Genomic DNA, 24,338 nt, shown 5'->3' with positions numbered 1-24,338 from the left:
AACAATGATATAACAGTTGCATTATCTCACTTGTTGTGAGTGAAGTGTTTGGCAAGTGTCTTTCAATTGGGACACAAAATCTCTCAGTGAACTAATGGAAGACTCCATGGCACCAGCTAGTGCCTGTGTCTATCAGAAGAGACGTTAAACCAAATAGATTTAGATCAACTAACTTGTGGAGAATCTTCCAGGGCTTCATTAAGATCCAATTTCTTGCTGCTTCCACCAGGCATTATATAAATGAAGAGAGAGAGAGAAGACTTCAAAAGTTGTTGCTGTGCTAAAGGGCGGATCTGCGCTTTGCTGCAGACCAGCCCCACCCTTTTGGGGGTTATGGCGGAGGCGGTTTCGAATAACTCGAGGGGCGTGGCTAGAAGTGCATTTTTAGGCAAAAAGCGTCACGACCATTCTCTTCTGTTCCATCTCTTCTGTTCCATCTCTTCTCTCCTCTCTTATCCTTCTCTACTTATTTATTTTTATTTATTGAAGCTACCTCTTGGACTATTGAAGGCACCAGTGTGGAGTAAGTACTAAATACGTTTTCTATTTTATTATTCTAATAGCACTTATCTCTGTTATTGTATATGGTTGATATAAGTAATATTGCAGTATGGACCATTAACTGACAATACTATAATAACAGTCTTAAATGTTATAATGTCATAGATGTATAGTTGCTAGAGGAAGAGTAGTGTACTGAATGTATTTAACTTTAATGGTTTCTGTGTTGATAGTAAAAGTTAACCACAGAAAGACTGAGGGGACTAGGACATTACCAAAAGAGGAGAGAGATTATAGATAGAGTAGCATAAAGATTATGCACATACGTGCATGTATGTGACATAAGGAGGAGAGTATGGCATATAATTACCTTATAAATCCCACTTGTGTTTCCTTAACAAGATTACCCACTAATTGCAACAGCTTGCTTTAAGATACACACAAACAACACTATCAGTTTAGACTAACCACTTTTATTAGTCTTGTATTATTATTGTGACTACATTTGCTCTATATAAATGGGTCATTGTTCCCATTAGTTGTCATGGAAGCAAGTGTACTCAATGGCAGGGAAGTGATAGGAGGCCAAGAAGACAAGGGAGTGGTTGAGAGACTCAAGAATGAGCTGGAGATTATTAATAACGACTTTATGAAGGTATGTATTGTACACCTTCCTTTCCTCTCTCTCATTACAATCATTACCATAATCATTATTATCTTTAAACCTCATTTTCCTCTCTCTCATTATTACTATCATTAGATTAATTATTAGTAGTAATGTTATTATGATCAATAAAGAGTACTTTCATGTTATTATCATAATTGTTGGTATTTAGGCAAATGAAGAGAGAGCCAAAGCAGCTGAATATGGGTTAGTACTGTTGGAGGAGAAGCAGCAACTACAGTATAGAAACGAAGAGTTGACATCGCTCTACGAAACAACAAAACAAGAACTAGAGAAATCAGCTACTGTGAGTATAGTCCTATTCCTCCTTTATTATATTCCTCCTTTTATTCACAGACTATAAGATCAGTATCGAGAGATTACGAAAAGCGCATAAAAGATCTCGAGAGGCAGAGAGAAACGCTCCTGGTCGAGATGGAAGAGAGAGAGAAAGAAATGACAAGGAAGACTGTGCAGTTGGAGGAGGAGAGAAGAGGACTGGAGAGACAATTGAAGAAGACTTCATCGCAACTTGACTACCTCATGGAGGGAAATACTGCACTTAGCAATGAAAATGAAAAGTAATGTACATTGTACATGTACGTGTATGTAGAGGGTTTTTATCATTCTCTTTAGAATAAAGAAGGACTACAGTACTGTCAATGAAGAGCTGAGAGGCTACAAGAAGAGAGAGATCACTATGGAGGGAGAACTAGACAGCCTAAGACACGAAGTGGATAGAGCAAGACCAAAACTCTTACAGCTGTCACAGTACAAAGAAGAACTTCAAAGTCTCACTGAAGCCAATAATTCGTTACAAATGGAGCTATCATCGCTACAAGATCATTATGATAGTATAGTACATGAAAAGGATGACTTAGAGCAGCAGACAAAGGAAGTTTATGAGGCTCTGAACGAAGAGAGAGAGGCCAAGAGTTTACTCGAAACTAAACTGAGGAAAGACACGTTTATTACACCTAACAGAGAAGGTGTGGCTAGGGGTGTAGCTTTATTAAAGAGAGTAGCAGTATCGGACGACATGGTCACAACTTCCGTTCCAACGTCTCCAACCGAAATTCAAAGCTCCACCCCTTTTACCGCCCACACATCTAAAGAAATGCCTAGTCTGTTAAGTGAATTACAAAACTCTTTAATGTCGTCTGAAGAAGACTCAAGCCACACCCATCAGGATGAAGTGATAGCGGAACTAGAAAGCAAGAATTCATTATTAGCAAGAGAGAAGGAGGAGCTTGAGGGACAAGTGTCGGCCATTTTGAGCGACGTTGATAAATGGAAAAACAAACATCAAGAACTGGCCGACACTCACGAGACTGACCTCAATAGTCTCAGAGACGAACTGGAGGCTAAGAAAGAAATAGTTCATCAGCTCAACAATAAAATTAATTCGTTGAATGGAGAGAAAGTGTCGCTGGAGATTGAAGCTGACGGGATCAAAGATGAAATGACACGATTTAAGGAAAGCTCTCAAACACAATTAGAACAATTAATGAAAGAGCTGAGAGAGGAACAGGCTAAGAAGGGAGAGTTGAAATCACGACTGAGCGAGATCGAAGATAAATTAATGAATGCAACAGGAACAAGAGAGAAACTGGAGACAATCCTATTATCTTCAAGGGATGAGTTGGATCTAATGAAGGACGGCATGAATAATCTTCACAAAGCAATCAATAGCTTACAGCAACAACAGCTACCCAATGCAAGGACAGGTACTACAGAAAACAGCAGAACCAGTGAGGAGGGATATACTATAATAATAGGTCAAGGAGTTGAAGAAAAGAGTAAATCTATTGCAATAAATAGAGAGAGTCAGTGTCTAACTGAAGTCATTCAACTGAAGGATCTATTACAATCAATGTGGTCACCACTAGAATCATTCACTAAGAACATGTTACAACATAGTCTGAAGCAATCAACAGAACAGCCACTGCTAGCTAATGGAAAGGGTATTCATGGGAATGGGATTGCCGAGGGAATGGGAAGCGTGGTTAACAGTCCTTTTCAGTCTCCACGGAAAGGCCCTTCAAGCAACAGTGAGGGCGATAAAACTGATGATAGCAAAGAGATGGAAGTCATTATAAATAAACTAAGAGCTAAACTAGCCAATAGGACTGAAGAGGTAACCCAACTACGAACCATAATGAAAGCAAGGCAGACTACAGGTGAGGTCACTGTTAGTAGCTTAAAGAGCAAGCTAGAGGGGCAAGCTAGGAGCCATGAAGCTGAGATCAATCAGTTTAAGAATAAGTTAAAGACACTTCGGAAAGAAAGGGACGATCAGACAAGTCTTTGTGCTCTCACGTCTAAAAGATGTCAGGAATATCTCGGTGAAATAAGCAAATTAAAGAGAAAGATTGATGAGGCAAAGAGTGAGAGCAATCGGCTAAGAAGTGAAGCCAAGTTGTTGGATGTTTATCTCCAAAGAGCTATAAAACAGAAACTCGACATCAGTCAAAAGCTGGAGCGATATCAAGAAGAAGAGGAACGAAGTAAAGTAATACCACTAACCCTCTCAGCTTCAAGAGTATGACAGTCAATACCTATACTGGTTCATGTTTTAATATTTTTATTATTATTATTATCATTTTTATAACAATGAGATACTATTGGTTATTAATAATTACTAATAGTTATTGATGGTTATTAATTCTACTTGCTTTATTCCGTGCTCTCCGAAGTGCTATCTCCTTCTAATCTTTGCAATGCTTTCTGATGACCCCAAGAACTAACACTAATAAACAAAACATTGAGATTACCAGGTGATGAATACTATGGCATTTATTTATATGCAAGAATGTCAACTAATTATAAATATTACTACGCCACACTGGAGGTGTGAGCTGTTTATTGGTCATCCATTGATTAGTCTGTTTACCTAGTGTTTGGTTTCCATATGCATATCCCTAACACCAACAAAAAGTTGAGGCCCATACCAATATACCAGGGCTTCTCCCAACTCTCCCATTTTCTCTTTTCTCCAGGCAGCAATGGCTACACAAAAATAATAAATAAATTATTTATTATATTTTCTTTCTTTTCTTTACTTTTTCATTGAAAAGAAAGCCATTAGGCGGTTCTCCTCCTCCTGTTGAATAGGGCCTAACTCCATTACCAAAGGATCTTGGAAGGAGTGATATTGGACGCCATGCCTTACTGACTTCTCTTATTGCGGCCATTTTTGTTTATTAGACACGCCCACTTAGATCTAAGTCACGCCTACCTTATAAAATGGCGTCAGAGGGAGAGGAGGGAAAAGGAGACTTGCCTCACAACAAGATGGAGCTGCTAGATAAAGGAAGGTGAAATAACATTTTTAAATAATTGAAAATTTATTGCTAATTTAAAAATAGCATTGAAATGTATGAACCAAGCAGAGAAAGGACAGGAAAAGTAATTTTTAAACTTGAATGTTACTGTTATTAATATTTTATATAGTCTGAAAGGAGGTCTCAATTGGAAAGACTGACTCCAGATCGTAATTTATTGTAATCACAAAATAGAAATTATTAATATTATTTTAGTTCCTTTTCGTCAAGAAGGCTCAACTGGTGATGACCGTGATGACGATAATAGTCTGGAAGGAAGCATGGCTGATATAATATTCACATCGCCTGACGATTTTTATAAAAGATTACATGATCTTGCTGATACGGTTAACAGGGAGATTGCAGAAAAACAAAACAACAGTGTTAAAGTCCCTATCTCTACTTCTCTTCCATCACCTATTTCTAATGAATATCTTGCTAATGAAAGGGAAGCTGCTGAGAGAGAAGAAGACGAAATGGCTGCAAAAATAAAGAGAGCAATAACTAAAATGAAGCGATTAGACAGCAGACTTGCCGAACTGGCTAAAGTAAGATTTTATCATTTTTATTCATTAATTTATTTTTTCATTATTTTTAGAGGGAGAGAGATGTAAAGAGACAGAGGCTTTCACTTGAAGGCAGTGATGGAGGAACAAATAATATTAATAGTAATGTCATACCACCATTGTTTGAAACACAGCCACAAGAAAAAGGTCAGTCTTTTCTTTATTTCTATTATTATTATTGTTACTATTAGATGATTTAAGAGTGGAGTGCATTGAGGTCGAGACTGATACCCATACCATGGAACAGGAACCAGAGTCTGAGACTCAAACAACACCAGATGGAAAGCATCAGAAGCAACCATTGCCAAGATTCATATCCAGAAATAAAGAGGTCACTTGTAACAATGAAATAAATGATTATTATTTCATTGCTATAGTTGGCTGGTCAGGCATCTGAGGTTTTAGCTATGACTGAAGAAGAGAAGAAACACTTGGAGAAACTACTGGAGGAGGAAGAAGAAGGAAGGGAGAGAGAAGGACTAGAGGAGGAGGAGGAGGAGGGAGAAGAGAAAGAGGAAGAATTAGGATATACTTACTCAATGAAAGACCTCAAAGCTCTTGATGAAATAGACAAGTAGTACATTGAAATATTACACTAATTATTCACCTCAAATTATGTTACTCTTGCTATTAGTAAGTTAGGCAGTTTAGTACCAGCAATGTCTTCAAAAGTAGAAGAGAATGATGAATCTTTATTGAAGAAGGTAAGTTTGTTGATAATTATAATGCACTCTAATGGTTTTGATAGATGTCTTATGGGGATAAGATTTTGCTTGAGTTGCATGAGACCAGGTCAGAGTTGAGCAGATTAGCTGAGATTGAGAAACAGTTAGAAAGTATGAAAAACAAGGTGCAAGACAAAGAAACAGAAGAGGTAAAAGAGAGAGAGAAGAGAGTATATTACATTATTATTGAGCTGTTGGCATCAATTTTTATAGGAAATTATTTCATTATCAGATGAGCAAATACAATATCTAGTCAAGCAAAGTTTAATGGAACAAAATACTTCCCTCTCTCTCACAGAAAATGATTAATACAATCAAACAATAGGCATTTATCACTTAATAATAAAAAATAATTTTATTTTTTTTGCATAAAAAATTAGGTGGGGCTGGGATTGGGCGTGGCTGAAATTGGAGGTGTGGCTAATGGAGTTAAGGTGTAGGGATTTATTGTGCCTACTGATAGTAACAATGAACTCTCTATGGAGCATACTACCCCATCTTTACATGCTGTTCGACTATCAGCCAGTAAGAACTAACAGGAATACGTCATACTACGTTCAAATGACGTCTATAGGTAACAAGTAGCAATAATTATAAGGGAATTTCTTATTCCATTATTGCATAGTGTACATTTTAATTGTTATATTTGCTGTTGTTATTATTTTTTCAGTTCACAAGTCTTTTCCAGAGTCTGAGAGATTAAGAATGATCAACGAAACTCGTGCAATGTTTTATCACGGGTACAATAATTACATGAGACACGCCTTCCCTCACGATGAACTGGATCCGATACATTGTAGTGGGCGTGGCCACGACTGGAATGACCCGTTAGTTAATGAACAACACCAACACACTATTGTATATAAATTACATGTATCTGAAAATTTTTTTTAAATGGAGAATTCTCTCCTTTTCATTTTTGGCAAAATTTTGCCAAAGACCACAGCCAATTTTTGAGCAACTAATAAATTTGTAAAAAAAACAATTTTGATCAGAATCAGCTCAAATTTTCTACACAGTTCCATTGTCACAAAATCCGTGACAAGCAAAAACCCATTTGTTGCATTGTCACAAAATTTGTGACAAGTAAAAACCATTAGTTCCATTGTCACGAAATTCATGATAAGTAAAAACCATTAGTTCCATTGTCACGAAATCCGTGACAAGCAAAAACCATTAGTTCCATTGTCACGAAATTTGTAACAAGCAAAAATGTCCATGGTCTTTGGCCGAATTTTGAAGAAAGTCCATTTCTGAGTAGAACCATCTCAAAATGTTGTAAAATTTGAATATTTTATTTATTTAGTTCTAATATCAACATTAACGATGCTTTGGGTGATTATTCCCTTACTCTAATTGATGCCCTCAGCACTCTAGTGGTAAGACTATGACTGTTACTATGGTAACCATTGCCCCACCCACCAATAGGTAATGGGTGATTCCGAGCGGTTCATGGAAGCTGTTGAATACATATCCCATAACATAACCTTTGACCATTGCCCCACTGTACAAGTATTTGAAGCTAACATAAGGTAAAGAGATGTGCCTTTAGTGTGTACTAGTTTATAGAGTTATTAATTCCATATAGATAGAAATATCTGTGGCCTGAAATTTTGTGAATTGCCATCAAAATGGCTTTTGTAGATTTTATTTTTGTGAATTCACCATGCCTTTTAATATAAATAGGCCAATAAATTGTGTACCAAAATTTTTGAGGATTAAATTTCTGTAATTTTTTTTAATCCACAAAATTAACCGAAATTTTGAGTCACAAAAATTTCTAGTTATACAGTACATTTGCATTTGGCTTGATTTTAGCATTTTTCTTAAATATCATAATAATTTCTTAGCAATGTTATTGCAATTACTTTGCTTGATTATTATCATTTAAATATTATAAATTTATTAGTGATATTATTATCCGTACAGCTCATGCTAAATTAGTATAGAGCATACAATGATGTTAAGGCAATATTTACATATAATTAATAATATATTAGAGTAATTGGTTCGCTATTATCGTCTCACCTAATAATCACTGAGGCTGATAAGAGATTAGGAGATTTCAGACCACTCCATTACAGTGATGAGTTACTGCATGTAGCTCATGATCTTGCGGAGAGACTTCTACCAGCTTTTGAAAACACTGCAACTGGGCTACCACACCCACGAGTAAGAAATAAATAAATACATAAACACAATATGTAGGCTCTTCTAATGGACACTCTATAGTGTACACCTCCATTTAACAGACAGCACCTAGTGTACCAATTAACATTCCTTACTGTATAAAATAACCTCCACATAAAGGGCACCTCTGTATAACAGAGCAACTTTCTTGTTAATAAGTGTCCATTATATAGAGTGGCATTGTAAATAAATAATAATCAATGAATAATTAAAATAATGATAGGTTAATTTGTGTCATGGAGTCCCTTCCGGTGGCGTACCAGAAACATGTACAGCTGGCGCTGGCTCTTTGATATTAGAGTTTTCAATATTGAGCAGGCTTGTCGGTGATCCCATCTACGAGAACCTTGCTAGGAGAGCAGTGAGAACTCTCTGGGACCTTAGACACCCTCGGACCGGTCTAGTGGGTAATTATTGGTGTCTATGAATATTAATGAAGAGGTGTGGTTTTTAGGTAATGTCGTTAATATTCATAGTGGCGATTGGATTGGGCCTATGAGTGGGATTGGTGCTGGAGTTGATTCATTTTACGAATATTTATTAAAAGTAATTATTGTTATTGTTATTATCATTACGTCATTATTTTTGATTAATTTTTAGTCGTTTATATTGTTTGGCGAAAGAGAAGACTTGGAAATGTTTACTGAATTTTACAAAAATATAATGAAATACATGAGAAAAGGATGGTAAGATTATTTAACCTACTCCTCAACCTCCATCCCTCTCTCTCTCTCTACAGCTGCAGTTGTTTAGATATTATTATTAACGATAAGTGGCTCCAGAGTCCACTGTATGTTAATGTAAACTATAATTCCGGTAAATTGTATAACTTCTGGTTTGACTCTCTCTCAGCATCTTTTGCTGGACTGCAAGTATAATATAATCACACAGCCCAAGAATGATAACATTCCAATATCTCTAGGTATTAGCAGGTGACCTAGATGAAGCAATATGTACACACGCATTATATTATACATTATGGAGGAAGTATGAGTCACTCCCAGAGAGATACGATTGGAAAGCAAAGTCTCCATCTGTATCATTCTACCCACTCAGACCAGAACTAGCAGAATCAACCTACTTACTGTATCAAGTCAGCCTAGTGTATATTACATGTATATACAAAATGTAGCTAGAATTTTTTTGTAACTTTGCCTGCTGTGGCTTAATAGAAGAGTAGGGATTAAGTTTTTCAATATTTACAGAAATTTTGGGCCATAAAAAATTTCTAGTTACTGTATATTGTAGACTTGTAGCCTGCATCTAGCTCTCTTTCTATCTCCTTAACTCATTCAGGCTACCCATAATCCATTCTATTTACATGTTGGCACTGATATCCTGAACAGCATTAACAAGCACATGAAAGCCAAGTGAGTGAGAGAGAGAGGAGGAATTGCTTATCATTTTGTGTAGATGTGGTTATGCTACTCTTCATGATGTCATTACTAAAGAGAAGGAAGACAGAATGGAGAGTTTCTTTCTTAGTGAAATGTGCAAATATTTATATCTGGTATGAGTACTATGAAATAATACTAATACTAATACTAATACTTCATGAAAGCAGTTATGCAGGAATATTAATTATCTCTCTTACATGCAGTTATTTGATACAGATCATGTCATCAACAAGCATTCAGCAAATTATTTATTTACAACGGAAGGTCATGTGATTCCAATCAGTTCCACCCTACACAGGAAACAGTGGGAGGAAGAAAGTGGGCATGGTCAGTGTCGGAATTATTATAGAGGGCGGAGCATGTCACGTATTAATGAAACAATGCTGTCAACATCAGTAAGTGGAGTTATACATGTAATTAGGCAAATCTGTTTCTGGTAAATTACATGTAGTTTTGTTTGTTTGTCTGTACACGTACATCAAGGTGTGGTAATGTGTTGCATTCTTCTATTGTAGCAATAACTAATTCTCTCTCTTTCTCTCTCTCCCAGTGTAATGTATACAGTAACATTAGGAGACATTCACTACCTTTAGTTAAAGAACATTTCACAGAACTTGAAAACTTTATTGGATTACACGATCATAGATAGTAACAATAATAATAATAATAACAATCACACCAAATTTTTGTATTTAAAATATCGCATATGATTTATGATAATAATGAACTGTTTTCTTTACAAGAAAGGAAATATCTATTATTCTATTTTCTTCACAGGAAAGGAAATATCTATATTTGGTCGAAACAATGTGTCATATGTCACTACCCACAGTATCCTTTTACATACTTCCCTTATCATTCTATCATGATATTCATGAGACTTCTAATCCCAAGCCTGTAATGAATACACATGCACTTAGTGACTACACCACAGGCATCTCATGACTCATTAGCACTTGGCAATGGCACAAATATCTCTCTGCCAAATAAGGTGTCAGTGTGAAGGAGTAACATACAACATCTTTACAAAGAAGCGTAAAGGAAATTTGTGTAATGTATACGTGCATACTCTGCATGTATATATGCACAAGATTATGTAATCACTGGCTAAAAACAAAGCATAAATAAAAAACAATTTTAAAAGTGCAACAATAATTATAGCAATAAAAATATATTAAAGTTTAGCGTAAAAGCTAACGGCAATGAGCATAAGGAGGAAGAGGAGGAGAGAAGACGGAGAGACCAGTGAACCAGCACTGGGAGGCTCAGTTGGGTTGGTGACTCCAGGGGGAGTGACCACCTGTAGCAATCCTGATGGATAATCACCTAACCTCCTATCACACCAGTGCTCATCATCAAAATCTAAAAATAATATCAGTATCATATAATCAGTATCAATCATCTATATCAGTATCAATCATCAGTATATCAATAAACTCACCAACAGGTGCACTGAGGTTAACACGGACCCAGAAGCTAGTGGCAGAGAGATCACAAGAATCATCACAGAATATCCTAGCAGTCAGGTTAACACTAGGTATGGTATTGCAGTAAGAAACTTGACCCTGAAAGAGAAATAGACAGGATGCATTGTCATTGGATAATAAACAAGTCTTACATTTCCACAGGCTGGTTCAGGATTATCATTAACAGTAACACTAGAAAAACAAAGCAATATGGTAATGTAAATACTATTCACTGTCTTTCTTTCCTTACCATACTCTGCTGTTTCCTCCTAAGTTGACTGTTTCAAGCTGTTCAAAAGTATTAAAACTCATAATGTAGGAAGGCTGAAAGGCTTACCAGTATCTCAATGTATTGATTGGTGTTTTGGGCAGTTATTGTAATGCAGGGATCACTGAGCATGTCCTCGGGATTGGGCAGAATAGTTTGAACGAACCCTCTAGGAGTAGGATCACTACTACTGTTACCGTACTCTCTGTCCATCCAAGTGCAGCAAGGTGGCCTGCATGTTACTTCTACTGGATTCTGGCCTGAGACGCATAGCAAGGCAACTAAAGAAAGAAAGTAGGAGTATATCTTGACAAGTTAGACATTACCAGCAAGACAGGAGAGATAAAGATAACGGTACATGTTTTGGCAGGGTCAGTGATGATCTCGTCACTCAGGGATTGCCTTCTTGGTGTCTATTTTGCAAGGGTGGAGCTGTTCCTAGGGCGGGGCTTGTAATTTTGTTAGCTTAGTGGGGTGTGGCTGCCAACGACTGCAAAAAGGAAAAAGCCATAGAAAAAAGCTCGGCAAAAAAAGCAAAGAAATGAACGGATACTTTACGCTGTTAATCCTATCTTTACTCTCTACAGGTTAAAGTTATGAAATTGCTATGACGAGTATAATTTAATATCACTTTGATCTCCCTGTAGGTATCTTATCCTTTGAGGATTATGTCCAATACTATGAGTTTGTAGCCGTCCAACCATCAATAATAGATACTTCTGATAGGCACATCAGTGCTTATCTCAACTTTAATGCTCATGGAAGGCAAGGAGAGAGAGAAAGGGGGAGGTGTGAAATTTCTTTTTCAGGAATTTTCGACTGCACATGACAACCAATCAGCATCTCTTCTCGACTGATTTCAAACTAAAGTTGCATAAAGAGAATGGGGTCCATCGTCATGTTGCAATGGATACACGGCACATTGTGATTGGTCACATTATTGGTAATTAGTAGAATTTGTCACTGTATATTAATATCATAATTTTTTTAGGAGAAGATAATTCAATTGTCCATGGTAAAATAAAAGACAATTATTTTGAAGGAATTATACACAGTCAAAAGTAAATGATAAAGTCTACTAATTATGATTATTATTACTGCTGTGATAGAGAGACCTACCATGTAGAGCATATTAAAAAGTAAGCATAAATGAACATTAAAATCATTATTATAATTATTTTACATTTTAAGTCATTTTAAGGAGCACAGGGATTTCAAGAATGGTCAAAATGTAGTGGTTTATAAAACAAGTGATGTAAACTTTACTCATCCAACTACCTGTGGAATAAGTGATAAATTGTTGAGAATTCAAGTAATTGTTTATTAGTCTTAGTAATGGCATGCATTGTTGCTTATAGGAATCAGCCAAGCACATTAGATACTCTAGCTCCTTCAGTAATAGATTGAGAAAGAGACAATGTGAGTCTACTAATGCAAATTCTTTTAATTGTTTTTCTTTAATTCCTGTAGCTGATGGTGCATTGAATACATGTTCAATGCATGTTTATGCTGATTATAAGTTTTACAGTCAAGTTGGTGATAATGATGAAGCTACAGTAAGTCTATGTTGCATTGATTCATCTCTTCTCCTCCTCTCCAGACTCTGGAAATAATGGCATTGCATATTACTGAATCTAATATAATATACAGGTATTTATGCCCCTTTAGTAGTTAATGATTTAATGATTATTGTTTATTTGTCATTAAAGGGATACTACTTTTCAAAATGGAGATCAAAGTTTAACAAATTATGGGCTTGCTATTACAGCTGCTGATGTCAGTGAATACTATCAAGAGTAGATCTACTCTTGATATTATCAACAGTAGATCTACTCTTGATATTATCAACAGTAGATCTACTCTTGATATTATCAACAGTAATTCTAATAATATTATATGATTTATTAGGTAATAGCATCTAATTCTCCATCTGAGAATCCATTGTATGGAAATTTCCAAGTGGACGAATTACTGCAAAATTTTGCAGCATTTGTAAGTGACACAAAATGTTATTACTATTATAAAATAATAATGATTATTATTGTTATTATTATTATTATTAGGATTTTAATTCAGTGTGTCTTGGCCATCTCTTTACTTATTCTGATTTCTCTGGTACCATAGGACTAGCATATGTGGCAGATCCAGGTATATTAATTAAATAATGTATAGTTTAATTACTAATCAATTAATATTAGATGGAGGACGGGCTGGTGGAATTTGTCAGGAGAGAACTCAAACATTTGGAGGAGAGCTAAAGTCAGTATTAGCTGATTAACAAATTTTGAACATTGAAAAGCAATTTTTTGCATAAAATTGTTAAAATAGATCAGCCATTTCTGAAGCATGTGTTGGTATAGGCACAGTGATACAGAAAGTGCAAAATTTTCTCTATGTCTCTTTATCAAATTATCCCCCCTGATTTTTATTTTATTTTTGATACACATTGATATCTTTATGCTATGTTGTGTAGAAAGTTTGAGCTGATTCTGAGAACTTCAATTTTTCCAGTTACAGCTATTTTAAGAAAATTCCAAAATTTTGAAACCTACGCAAGGCTATATAGCCCATGGTTTTTTTGAAATAATGGCTGCAAAATCACTCCAAATTTTTATTAGATTTTCTGATGCATATTAATGTTTTTATGCTGTGTAGAAAGTCTGAGCTGATTTCAACTTCAATTTTTCAGGTTATGGCTATTTTAAGGAAATGCCAAAATTTTGAAAAACGCCCAAGGCTATAGCCCATGGTTTTTCCAAAAAATGGAATGGTTGCAAAATTACCCCAAAATTTTATTACATTTTTTCATGCATATTGAGGTTTTTATGCTGTGTAGAAAGTTTGAGCTGATTTTAACTTCAATTTTCCAGTTACAGCTATTTTAAGTAAATGCCAAAATTTTGAAAAATACACAAGGCTATAGCCCATGGTTTTTCCAAAAAATGGCTCCAAAATCACCCCAAATTTTTATTACATTTTCTGATGCATATTAATGTTTTTATGCTGTGAAGAAAGTTTGAGCTGATTCCTACTTCAATTTTTCAAGTTACGACCATTGTAAGAAAACACCAAATTTCTGAAAAATACCCAAGGCTATATAGCCTATGGTATTTTCCAAAAAATGGCTCCGAAATCACCCCAAATTTTTATTACATTTTCTGTTGCTTATTAATGTTTTTATGCTGTATAGAAAGTTTGAGCTGATTCCTACTTCAATTTTTCAAGTTATGACCATTGTAAGAAAACACCAAATTTCTGAAAAATACCCAAGGCTATAGCCCATGGTTTTTCCAAAAAATGGCTCCAAAATCACCCCAAATTTTTATTACATTTTCTGATACATATTAATGTTTTTATGCTGTGTAGAAAGTTTGAGCTGATTTTAACTTCAATTTTTTAAGTTATGGCTATTTTAAGGAAATGCCAAAATTTTGAAAAATACCCAAGGCTATAGCCCATGGTTTTTCCAAAAATGGCTGCAAAATCACCCCAAATTTTTATTACATTTTCTGATACATATTGATGTCCTTATACTACGCAAAAAGTTTGAGCCAATTCTGAGCTCAAATTCTGGAGTCATGAGCACTTTTTAAAAACTAGCAAATTTTGAAAAATGCCCTAGCTTATGGTTTTTTTTTCAAAATAATGACTCCAAAGTCACTTAATTTTATTACATTTTTTGATATATATTGATGCCCTTATGCTGTCTAGAAAGTTTGAGCTAAATTAGCTCCAACTCTACCATTGCCTAAAGCATGTATGAATGTATTAACTTGTATACTTCAAGAACTTGTGACTCAAACTTACAGCATATCATAAGAATATTAATTGTATTTTTTAGTCTTAATACTGGTCTCACTACATTAATAACATTTGGTCGGAGACTACCTCAGGCAGTCTCAGTCATTACAACTGCTCATGAAATCGGACACAACTTTGGATCACCAGTAAGCAATGAAGAAAGAGATTAGTAATATCATATGTACACAGCATGATCCAGAAGGAACATGTGCACCTGGTGGTAGCCAAGGCAACTACATTATGTATGCTACTGCAACTGATGGGACCTTACCAAATAATAAACAATTCTCCAGCTGTAGCCGGGATATAATGGGAAAGACTATTGTCAATAATGGAGACTGCTTTATATTAGGTGAGATGGAGGATTGTGTGTATTAATATATTGATATTTTATTAATGCATATTTATATTGATATTTTATCATTACTTAGAGCCATTCTTTCAAGTGTGTGGTAATGGCATTGTCGAGGGGACTGAAGAGTGTGACTGTGGATCAAACAGTACATGTAAATCGAATGATGCTTGTTGCAGGATTGGGGAATGTTTATTAGAACCTAATGCTACCTGCAGGTACAGCATATTGGATCATTGAGAGTATTATTATTATTGTTATTTTTGTTGTTATTTTTGTTGTTGTATATAGTCCAAATAAGTATACATGCTGTACTAGTGATTGTACCCCATCAGCAGTTGGTACTGTTTGCAGTAGAGGAGATGAATGTTTGGTAGAGTCTACCTGCAAATATCCTCTTTTACCCTCTTCCACCTTCCTCTCTCTTTCTCTTTTCTAATTCTTCATTATTTATTATTATTATTATCCTTAACATTATTGTGATGTGTACTGGTCTGAATGAGACATGCCCAACTCCAACTCGTGACAATTCAAGTTTCTGTAATAATGATAACAATGTTTGCGTTGATGGAGTCTGCTCCGGGTCTGTTTGTATTCGTTATAATGTCCCGTCTTGCTTTTGTACTGAGGATAGTAAAGTAAATGATAATAATGATAATTTATGAATGATCACTTATTTCATTTAGTTGTGTGACGTTTGTTGCATGTTTGATGGAGAATGTACCTCAACTTTTGATAGGCAAGGTAAATAAACAGCCACACATCACAAGCTTCTAAGTTATTGACTAAAATAATTTTTAATACCTTGAGCACCAAACAATTATTAGTTTGCTAAGAACATAATTACTTTTAAATGTGGTTATGGTTGAGCTAATAACCACATCCTTTCTGTATACTTTAGGTGTTGTGAATGCTACTATTCTTTCTGGTTTCCCATGCAAAGACTTTACTGGATACTGTGATGATAATAGGTTAAACATAATTATAATTAATACTATTATTAATTAAATTTTCATTTAGAGAGTGCATCTTTGTTGACACTAATATACCACTGGATGATCTAGCGGTAACTGAATATTATTGCTTTTGTTATTATTATTATTTTGTTGTTGATTTTAGGATTTAATTCCTTCCTTCTCTTCCATTGTTGATTGGATTAAAGACAATTGGTACTGGGTAGTTGGAGGAGTAGCTCTTACAAGTAAAGCCTCACTTATTTAATTCAAATTATTATTTCTATCTTCACTCTCCCAGTTATAGTAATAATACTATTGCAAGTGACTTATCGTCGTAAAAACAAGAAGAAAACAAAAAAGAAAGTTACAAATGAGAGGCCGTCAGCTGCTTCAGAGAATTTGGGATTATTGGAGCAAAGGAGAAGACAGCAAACTGAAGCAACAAGATTATAAATAACAATAATTAAATTTTTACTAAGTGTGTGGAGTGTATACATGTTGCATTTAAATTTACATGAATTAATTTGCTGACTTGTAGCAACTAGCAGCATTCTCCTAACTCTGCTGAGCTGTAGCTGTAGTTGCAGAGGCAGCCCCACCCATTTACTGGGTGTGGCCTACACTCAGCAAGCCACTATTTAAATAGTGAGGAGAATAGGAGATTGTTGTGTGCTGTATCTTATCACAGAATGTCTTTAATAAGGACCAGACCAGAAGAGAAAGGAGCTGATATTCCTCTAAGGATATACAGCAATCCTATTTGCCCCTATGCTCAGGTAATTATAGTATTTTAATTATTTATATTGTGATTGTTATTTAGAGGGCCAGACTCATTGCCGCATTCAAAGGTGTTAAACATGAGATCATTAACGTTCATTTGAAGGAGAAGCCCCAGTGGTATCTTGATGACATTAATCCTTATGGTCTTGTACCAACGATTGAGCACAATGGACATCTCATCCGTGAATCATTGGTGACCTTTGGTAAGACACACAGTTGAGTATCCAATTGTATTAAAGTTCCTAATATCAATAGAATACATTGATGAAGTTTTTGGTGATAGTCACTCGTGGCCAACTGATCCATATAAAAAAGCACAAGCTAAACTATTGCTAAGCGATTTTGGTGATAGAGTTAGTCGTTTACATTAATATCAGATTACTATTATATAATTTTTTATTTTTATTGTTATAGTTCACTCCTAATTATTATAAGTATTATCGTAATGCTCAAGATGAAAACACTCCCAAGCTCCTACAGAAGTACTTCAAATCAGTTGAGGAGCTAATTGCTCAAAATGGTGGCCCGTTCATATTTGGCAAAAACGTCTCAGCTATTGATTTGCTGATATGGCCTTGGTTTGAGAGACTACCTGCTCTATTTACACATGCACCAGGTTAGAAAGAAAGACCCTTTTATCATGTCTTGTTATTGGTAGAGCTCTCTTTAGCTAAAAAATATTTAAGCTCTTACTCAATGACTAGAGAGACTAAATTTGCATTTAATGATGAGCTCCACCAGCAACAATTTATTTATAATAATTTGTTGCTGGTGGAGCTCATCCTTACAAATAATTATTATCATGGACACAGCAAAAAGCCTGTTCTCTATCAAATTTGCATTTGTTCATTTCATTGTGTAGAATTAAAGACACTGTACAGTGTAGATAGTGTGCCACTACTCATTAAGTGGGATGCTGCAATGAGAGAGACTGATGCAGTCAAGAGTACTATCACTCCAGCTGAGCGTATGACTGCATTTCTTGCTAATGCCCTCAGCAATGGAGGGAAGCATGATTACAGTCTATTGAATATTGACGGTTTGAAAATATACACCAAAGAAACAGAGTAACTGAATGATAACTGAATTATTAAGTATAAAAATATAAAAATAATTACTAAATCAATAGTTACATATAATATAGTTTGCCAATTTTGCTGATTAAAGATTAAAATGATGTTATTGTATAAGTGAAATGAGAATAATAATCACACAATGAAACTTGAGGAGAAAGATCGTTGTAGTTAGGCAGGATAGCAATTAGAACAGACTGCACCACCTTCAGCAAAATAATGCCTATTGCAAGTAGAGCAATGAGCTAATCTGAAGTCCCCAACACAGCATCCAAAAGCACTACAAAACGTACAATGACTGTAGGACTTCCCTGTATCAATTTTTGGGTAGCCAGTGCACATATCAACAACATAATAGCCACAGGAGTTGTCACAGTTACTGCAGCGGACCTTTGAATCAGGCACTCCACTCTCATAATCAAGCCCTATGTCTCCTTGATATAAGACATTATGTACTGTTGCTATAATCTCGTTTTCACACATTAAACATGTGTCGGTGACTACGACTGTATCTAAACCGTCATGGGGAGATAACTGGATGTGTCCTTTACGAATCCCCTCTTTAAGGCAGGGGCAGACTAGATCAACATCACATACCCCATACTTCTCTAATAGGTCGTGCACTTGTTTACGAGTGAGGTTTCTCTTCCTCCTTGTCCCTGTGGCAGCATTTGGGGTAGGGACAGAACCAGCCCCACTTTTCTTAGCACTTCCTCCTCCCTCCACCTTTCTCTTCTTCTTTGACGGGTCCTCCTCGTGGCCACATGGTTTATATTGCTCCTCAGGATCCAGTTTTTTGAGTATATTACTTATAGCTTCGTCCATTAAACACGATTAGACAAGAACCCTTGCACATGTCGACACGTTTTTATAGGCGTGGTAATTGAATCAATGACCACGCCCATTTGATTATTTGATTAGGGTGGAGCTAATAAAAGGCGGAATCAACAAACAAGAAAGTACCGGTAAGTTGTTTCTTTTAAATTACTTTTAATATTTTTGCTGCTTCTATTTGTATGTATTATATAGGAATGTCATTTGGAGGAGGAAAAGGAAAAAATGACGTAAATAAAATTAATAATTATGTATTTTATGTAGCAGTTTCTCTCTGCAGCCTCTTAATAAAAGGATAAAAGAGAACCCAAGATACAAGCACATTAAACCAGTCGTTGACTCTGGTATTGTATAAATTAAGGAGGGAAATAAATTATACATTACTAGGCTCAAGTATGAGAAAATACTTGGAACAATTGGAAGAAACAAGAAAAAGTATTCAACTATAATTAATTATAATAAATTGTTAATACTTTGTGATTTTGCAAATTGCATGGTAGATTACAAGTTTAAGAAAGACGAGATATTTCGTAGGCTCAAACCAACAACATTTGCTCAACTTGTGAGTTCAAATGCATTCCATAGATATGTGAGAAATAACAAATTGTGATGTCCACACTCTTGGCCTTTGCAGGTGTTACAAGTTGCATCAGTGAGAGAGGAAGAGGAGGAGGAAGAAGTGGAAGAAGAAGAAGATGGAGAGGAAAGTTATAGCTATTCACTACCAACTTATCCATCTCCGCCTTCAACTGCAAGATCAACATTATCAGAGTTAGTAATTATAGCGTGATCTCCTTAGCTCTCCTCTCTCTACATCAGGTTGGTGTCTGGGGTTGGTGAGTTAGACATTAGCTCATCATCTACACAGTCGAATGGCTCACCATTCCACCAGCAGCAGCTGTATCAATCTTCTCCTGGTAAAGATGACTCCCAAGAGATACCGTATTTACTTCTTGATGTCAGAGATACTGAAAAATACCAGCAATGTCATATAATAACTGGTATAATAAGTTATTTATTATCATAATCATTGCATTAATTCTTTTCTATTATAGCTCAGAGTTATCCTTTGTGCATGTTATCAAGGTCACGTAATCCTTATACTAAAGAGATGTACCACTATGTATCCTCATCCTCTCTCTTTTTCTATATTTCAAATCATTATGCTGTATCATTAGTATTTCTTTAACCAACTGTACTTATAGAAGAACAGATCCGGTTGTATTATTATCCTTTATGATGAAGATGAGACTATTGCTCCTGATGTGGCTACTAAACTCTCTCAGCGTGACTTTGACAATGTATTTATGCTCTCAGGAGGTAAGAGAGAGAGAGAGATTGATGCATTATTAATTCAATTATATTGTTACTAGGTATGAAGGTTCTATACAAGACATTCCCTGATGGTTTTTTGACTGGTGTTGTTCCAAAATCATGTCTTCCTTCTCCTCCCCTTCCTTCCGTTGGTGGACATAGGAAGTCATCAACTTCAAGGAGCAGTATAGACATTGTTCCTACAACTGCTACCACTGACACTGTATTGAGGGATTCCTTCTCTAATGATGGTACTCTATCATTTAATGTCAAAAAATTGCAATAGTCATGCATGAATTTAGGCAAAAATATAAAAAATTTTATACTTACTTTATTTTATACAGATCTTCTCTGCATACAAAGGAGGCTAGATGATGTTTTGCTAGCATGTAAGCTACTATTAGTGATTGCTATTATTGCTATGTATGCTATTCCTTATTAGCTGTAGCCACTGGTTCTACAAGGGGCAGCAGTAGAGGCTCAGTGATATCTTCAAGACATTCAACAACATCCCAGTCAACTATAAAGCCATGGAAATAAGCAACAACAACAACAACAAATATATTAATTACAGTTGATTATTAATTAATTTGCCACACTACACATCAACAAATAATTAATGTCTTTGATCAAAATAAAAGATAATATTACATGTATATTAATTAACGCCAAGGTCCTTAGCAATCATGGTTGAAGCTATTCCATGATATATTCCTTTATTAGCAATAAAAGTATCCATGGCCAACTTCTTTCCATCACCGTCACAGTTATACAGTTCTCTATCAAAAGGAATAAAAAAGTTGCCTGTGATATAAAAAATGTAATAAAAATTAGGTCTTTTCAAAGCCAAAATCTATGACGTTTTTCAGATACTAATAAAAATTTATTCAATAATTCAAGAGATGGCTCCAAAGTTGTCAGCCCTGATAATAAGTGTACATGGTCTATAGATACCTGTATAGTGGTCTCACGAACTTCATTCTTCCCTGCTCTAGCAAGAACTGAACAACATGTGGATACACATCTACATACTTCCCTTTCAATGCTAATCTAAGCCATCTGACATTAGAGAGAGAGAGAAAGAAGAGAAGAAATAATACAGTATATGTATTGTTAGATACTAACCTAAATCTATATGTATTGTTAGATACTAAAATTACTAACCTAAATCTTATTTCAGAATTTGCTCTTTCTTTCATTTTATAAACTGTCTCCAATTTCTTGAGCACATTAACTGACAATGGAGGCTATACCAACAACAAATAAAACATTATATAACATATCACTAATACTCTATTATTTACATCATTACTTTGTTTAGTAATTGATTAAGGAATTCTTGACCTTGAGTTGATGACAATGCCTCAAACTCATTAGCAGTAAATTCTGTGTCATCATTACATTGACTCCACCTTTCAGCCAATGAACTACATGCACTAGACGCACTCACATCATACCTACAATGAACATGTGATTATCATGTGATTGTCATGTGACTATCATGAGAATATCATGTGACTATCATGTGATTTCTTACTGTGGTTGGTATGGTGGCATACCAGGGCTATAAAACCATTTATCCCAATCAATACTAGCAAACAATCCATCATCATTCTAATTAAAATTGTCATGGTCATCATCATTATTATAACTTGCTTACTTCTTTTTCGAAATGTTGCAAAAAGAATTCCTTCCATTCGTTGCTGTCGATGGTTTTATATTTGAAATTTTCAACATGTGATCGAAGATATCCTTTCATCTCTAACAATCAAACAAGAGATCAGTCATATTAAAGTAATAGTGATATGTATATGCAGCAGAAAATGTAAAATTCCCTTACAGCAATTTCTGATAAAATACTCTGTACTATAGTACAGAGACTTTGGTCCAATTTTGGAGCAGCTTTAAAAATTTGTAAAAAAATCCAAATTTGATCAGAATTAGCTCAAACTTTCTAAATAACATAAGTACATGTATATGTATCAAGAAAAATAGAAAATTCTTTTGTTACCATTTTTGATTAAATACCCTGTACTATAGTACACCATCTTTTGCCAAATTTTTGAGCAACTTTAGCAAAATTACTATTACTCTCTCTCTCCATCTCTTACTATCAAGTCCTACAATAGTTTCTAAAAGATACAACAATGCAAATCCTTTTTCATAAGGAACTGAAGAGAAAGCATCATCAGGATCAATGTCACTCAGTGTTGGCACTAGAGATGTCAATGGATTAGTAGGACCAAACTTATCAACCTGTTATTATTAATAAGAAAGTATGACTATAATAGAAATATATATATACTTACTGAATCTTGAAGACTTTTCCAACCAACTGCATGAACATAAATAATTAGTGTTTGTTAACAATAACTAACGCATTTGTTGAAGGTGTCTCTCCTTCTCTCCCCAAACAGCTGCTACAATAAGGCTCTCTAAATAGCGAGTAAATCCTTCGTTAAGCCTACATTGTATGAACAGCCAAGGAAGTACAAACAGCAGCTGTGAATAGAAATGATGGGAAAATAATTGACTAACCAAAAGTGTTCCCAGTTCTTGTTAGTCACAAGATTACCAGTCCAGCTATGTGATATCTCATGAGCAACAACCTTAAGACATGACAACAACAACAAAAACAATAACATCAACAATAATAATAATGATAATAATAATAACTTACATTAGCAAGAGACTTATCTCCAGCCTATTAAAATATAAAATAAAATAAAAATGTACATATACCAGTCACTTACTAATAGTGTGGGTGTTACAAACGTTAAGCAAGGATTCTCCATTCCTCCATAAGGGAATGAAGGAGGCAACACCAACAAATCATAAACTCCCCAGAGATAAGGGCCAGCTATGGATTCAGCTGCTTTTAACATATCCTCTGTCTAATCAATTAATAATTATTGCAAAATTAATAATAATTAATTAAGTACTTGAGAGAATTCAAATGCTGCTTTATCAACAATTTCTTTTTCGCTCCAAACATGAGATCTTGGACCGATCCTCCTGTAGACTCATTAATATTCATAGCTCATTAATATTCATTGACTCTACCTTGATTCCAATGCTCCGATAACAAGTGCAGTTAAATATGATGGAATGGGCACCTAAATGAAGAAAAAATATTTTTGTACATTTTAGTACATATATTTTAGTACATGCATATATAACTTTACTTTTTGTTCAAATTTAAAAGTAATAAATTCTCCAACAGCCGTTCCTTCCCCTTCCCTCACTGCACTCATAAGAGCTGTCAAACCCTTTGGGACAGTTACCTATTAGCAAGAGTATTAGTAACAACAACAAAAACAACAAGTCAACAACAACAACAACAACAATTGATTACGTCAGCAGAATAAGTACTCTTAACAGAAGGTGTGTCTTGAACAGGCAACAAGCTACGACAATGTATCGCCTAAAAATATACAAAGATATACAACAATATACAAGAGTATACTAGTAGAATCACCTGACATTGCGTAAATAGATATGGATACTGTTTACCAGCTGTCTGAGCTGGTTCCAACCACTGAACAGCAGAGCTCTCTGGTGACGTGGTATAATCAATAATGATCATAGGAGTTGACCCACTATAAAATAATATTAAATAATGACAGGGTATATAGTACATGTATTACTGTGATGTCTGATCAGATGGTAAATCAATAATTAATGGTGAACCAAATGCTGGACACTTTTCGTAAACTGATCCTAATTTGAACGATAAAGTTAGACCAGTCAAACCATCGATGACATTAACGATAGTCAAATCACGAGTATCTAGAATCTGAAAAAAAAACAGAAAAATGTAAAATAAATTTAAAAATTTAAATACTGTACATTACCAGCTGAGTAGCATTGTCAGATATCACTCTTGCATTTATTCTTATTTTTCCTGTTAGTATTTTTGCCTCAAAGTTAGGAGGAGAGATTGAGAGATGCCAGTGGCTCACAGTCACTTGGTTATGATTAGAGAGAGTGCAAGGATCATTTGACGCCATATTGACCTCTCTCTTCTTAGAGATAAGGAATATAGATAAAAGCCCCGTTATTATAAGAAAGAATTTGAACATCATAGTATACCTTTTGTTCTTAATATTGTGAGCCCCTCCTTCTTAG

General features: G+C 35.1%; 9 protein-coding genes across 11 annotated transcripts; 6 read left to right on the top strand and 3 right to left on the bottom strand.

Annotated features, from left to right (window-relative positions):
* Positions 1-219: 219 nt before the first annotated feature.
* On the top strand, positions 220-3,883 carry LOC100637945 (protein bicaudal D homolog 2-like). Its single transcript, XM_011407906.2, has 5 exons — positions 220-523; positions 1,041-1,156; positions 1,338-1,472; positions 1,523-1,746; positions 1,802-3,883. The coding sequence occupies exons 1-5, from the start codon at positions 241-243 to the stop codon at positions 3,711-3,713; spliced, it is 2,670 nt and encodes an 889-aa protein (XP_011406208.2). The 5' UTR covers positions 220-240; the 3' UTR covers positions 3,714-3,883.
* LOC100641872 (uncharacterized) lies at positions 3,739-4,380 on the bottom strand. The gene is made up of 3 exons (XM_003382933.2): positions 4,228-4,380; positions 4,059-4,174; positions 3,739-3,914 (listed from the first exon to the last, which is right to left on the bottom strand). Exons 1-3 carry the CDS (start codon positions 4,357-4,359, stop codon positions 3,842-3,844), a joined length of 321 nt encoding a protein of 106 aa, XP_003382981.1. The 5' UTR covers positions 4,360-4,380; the 3' UTR covers positions 3,739-3,841.
* Positions 4,380-6,155, top strand: LOC105314009 (fibrous sheath-interacting protein 1-like). Of its 2 annotated transcripts, XM_019999549.1 has the most exons (10): positions 4,380-4,482; positions 4,534-4,573; positions 4,619-4,658; positions 4,705-5,036; positions 5,087-5,201; positions 5,246-5,385; positions 5,432-5,628; positions 5,689-5,758; positions 5,803-5,928; positions 5,993-6,155. In XM_019999549.1, exons 1-10 carry the CDS (start codon positions 4,412-4,414, stop codon positions 6,086-6,088), a joined length of 1,227 nt encoding a protein of 408 aa, XP_019855108.1. In that variant the 5' UTR covers positions 4,380-4,411; the 3' UTR covers positions 6,089-6,155. The 2 variants fall into 2 exon arrangements, with proteins under 2 accessions (XP_019855108.1, XP_011406202.2); XM_011407900.2 differs by lacking the exon at positions 4,380-4,482 and having other exon boundaries at positions 4,532-4,573; positions 4,619-4,668; positions 4,723-5,036.
* A 30-nt stretch (positions 6,156-6,185) lies between these two features.
* On the top strand, positions 6,186-10,401 carry LOC100637820 (ER degradation-enhancing alpha-mannosidase-like protein 1). Its single transcript, XM_019999540.1, has 14 exons — positions 6,186-6,353; positions 6,450-6,606; positions 7,086-7,158; positions 7,208-7,311; positions 7,780-7,951; positions 8,193-8,376; positions 8,424-8,515; positions 8,570-8,655; positions 8,709-8,841; positions 8,892-9,062; positions 9,266-9,339; positions 9,383-9,479; positions 9,570-9,761; positions 9,917-10,401. Exons 1-14 carry the CDS (start codon positions 6,203-6,205, stop codon positions 10,013-10,015), a joined length of 1,785 nt encoding a protein of 594 aa, XP_019855099.1. The 5' UTR covers positions 6,186-6,202; the 3' UTR covers positions 10,016-10,401.
* Positions 10,367-11,528, bottom strand: LOC100641745 (uncharacterized). The gene is made up of 6 exons (XM_003382932.3): positions 11,427-11,528; positions 11,170-11,381; positions 11,083-11,120; positions 10,985-11,024; positions 10,808-10,931; positions 10,367-10,728 (listed from the first exon to the last, which is right to left on the bottom strand). Exons 1-6 carry the CDS (start codon positions 11,458-11,460, stop codon positions 10,541-10,543), a joined length of 636 nt encoding a protein of 211 aa, XP_003382980.1. The 5' UTR covers positions 11,461-11,528; the 3' UTR covers positions 10,367-10,540.
* Positions 11,529-11,545: 17 nt separating this feature from the next.
* Positions 11,546-16,746, top strand: LOC105314001 (disintegrin and metalloproteinase domain-containing protein 10-like). The gene is made up of 23 exons (XM_019999530.1): positions 11,546-11,687; positions 11,748-11,865; positions 11,910-12,043; positions 12,092-12,161; positions 12,210-12,239; positions 12,292-12,412; positions 12,459-12,519; positions 12,571-12,656; positions 12,701-12,750; positions 12,810-12,876; positions 13,009-13,092; positions 13,164-13,248; positions 13,299-13,359; positions 14,942-15,047; positions 15,091-15,253; positions 15,333-15,471; positions 15,545-15,643; positions 15,744-15,891; positions 15,940-15,997; positions 16,155-16,224; positions 16,274-16,319; positions 16,373-16,454; positions 16,508-16,746. Exons 1-23 carry the CDS (start codon positions 11,642-11,644, stop codon positions 16,660-16,662), a joined length of 2,079 nt encoding a protein of 692 aa, XP_019855089.1. The 5' UTR covers positions 11,546-11,641; the 3' UTR covers positions 16,663-16,746.
* Positions 16,747-16,812: 66 nt separating this feature from the next.
* On the top strand, positions 16,813-18,176 carry LOC100641617 (glutathione S-transferase omega-1-like). The gene is made up of 5 exons (XM_003382931.3): positions 16,813-16,985; positions 17,030-17,192; positions 17,245-17,342; positions 17,404-17,605; positions 17,852-18,176. The coding sequence occupies exons 1-5, from the start codon at positions 16,899-16,901 to the stop codon at positions 18,058-18,060; spliced, it is 759 nt and encodes a 252-aa protein (XP_003382979.1). The 5' UTR covers positions 16,813-16,898; the 3' UTR covers positions 18,061-18,176.
* A 791-nt stretch (positions 18,177-18,967) lies between these two features.
* On the top strand, positions 18,968-20,839 carry LOC100637697 (centrosomal protein of 41 kDa-like). Of its 2 annotated transcripts, none has more exons than XM_011407877.2 (12): positions 18,968-19,027; positions 19,092-19,126; positions 19,177-19,240; positions 19,284-19,331; positions 19,397-19,458; positions 19,531-19,667; positions 19,716-19,897; positions 19,952-20,019; positions 20,102-20,216; positions 20,270-20,461; positions 20,555-20,599; positions 20,653-20,839. In XM_011407877.2, exons 2-12 carry the CDS (start codon positions 19,094-19,096, stop codon positions 20,748-20,750), a joined length of 1,044 nt encoding a protein of 347 aa, XP_011406179.1. In that variant the 5' UTR covers positions 18,968-19,027; positions 19,092-19,093; the 3' UTR covers positions 20,751-20,839. The 2 variants fall into 2 exon arrangements, with proteins under 2 accessions (XP_011406179.1, XP_019855063.1); XM_019999504.1 differs by having other exon boundaries at positions 18,979-19,021.
* Positions 20,800-24,277, bottom strand: LOC100637571 (leukotriene A-4 hydrolase-like). Its single transcript, XM_019999483.1, has 19 exons — positions 24,065-24,277; positions 23,858-24,006; positions 23,689-23,809; positions 23,566-23,634; positions 23,396-23,494; positions 23,274-23,326; positions 23,153-23,225; positions 22,964-23,104; positions 22,891-22,914; positions 22,749-22,819; positions 22,589-22,674; positions 22,520-22,545; positions 22,322-22,466; positions 21,871-21,971; positions 21,748-21,824; positions 21,523-21,667; positions 21,375-21,457; positions 21,165-21,269; positions 20,800-20,989 (listed from the first exon to the last, which is right to left on the bottom strand). The coding sequence occupies exons 1-19, from the start codon at positions 24,218-24,220 to the stop codon at positions 20,869-20,871; spliced, it is 1,845 nt and encodes a 614-aa protein (XP_019855042.1). The 5' UTR covers positions 24,221-24,277; the 3' UTR covers positions 20,800-20,868.
* Positions 24,278-24,338: the final 61 nt, after the last annotated feature.

This window comes from Amphimedon queenslandica, unplaced genomic scaffold (assembly GCF_000090795.2).
Source record: "Amphimedon queenslandica unplaced genomic scaffold, v1.1 AMPQUscaffold_13516, whole genome shotgun sequence".
Taxonomy (NCBI): domain Eukaryota; kingdom Metazoa; phylum Porifera; class Demospongiae; order Haplosclerida; family Niphatidae; genus Amphimedon; species Amphimedon queenslandica.
Note: the sequence above shows the minus strand (reverse complement) of the source record. Positions and strands in the feature narration are given on the sequence as shown.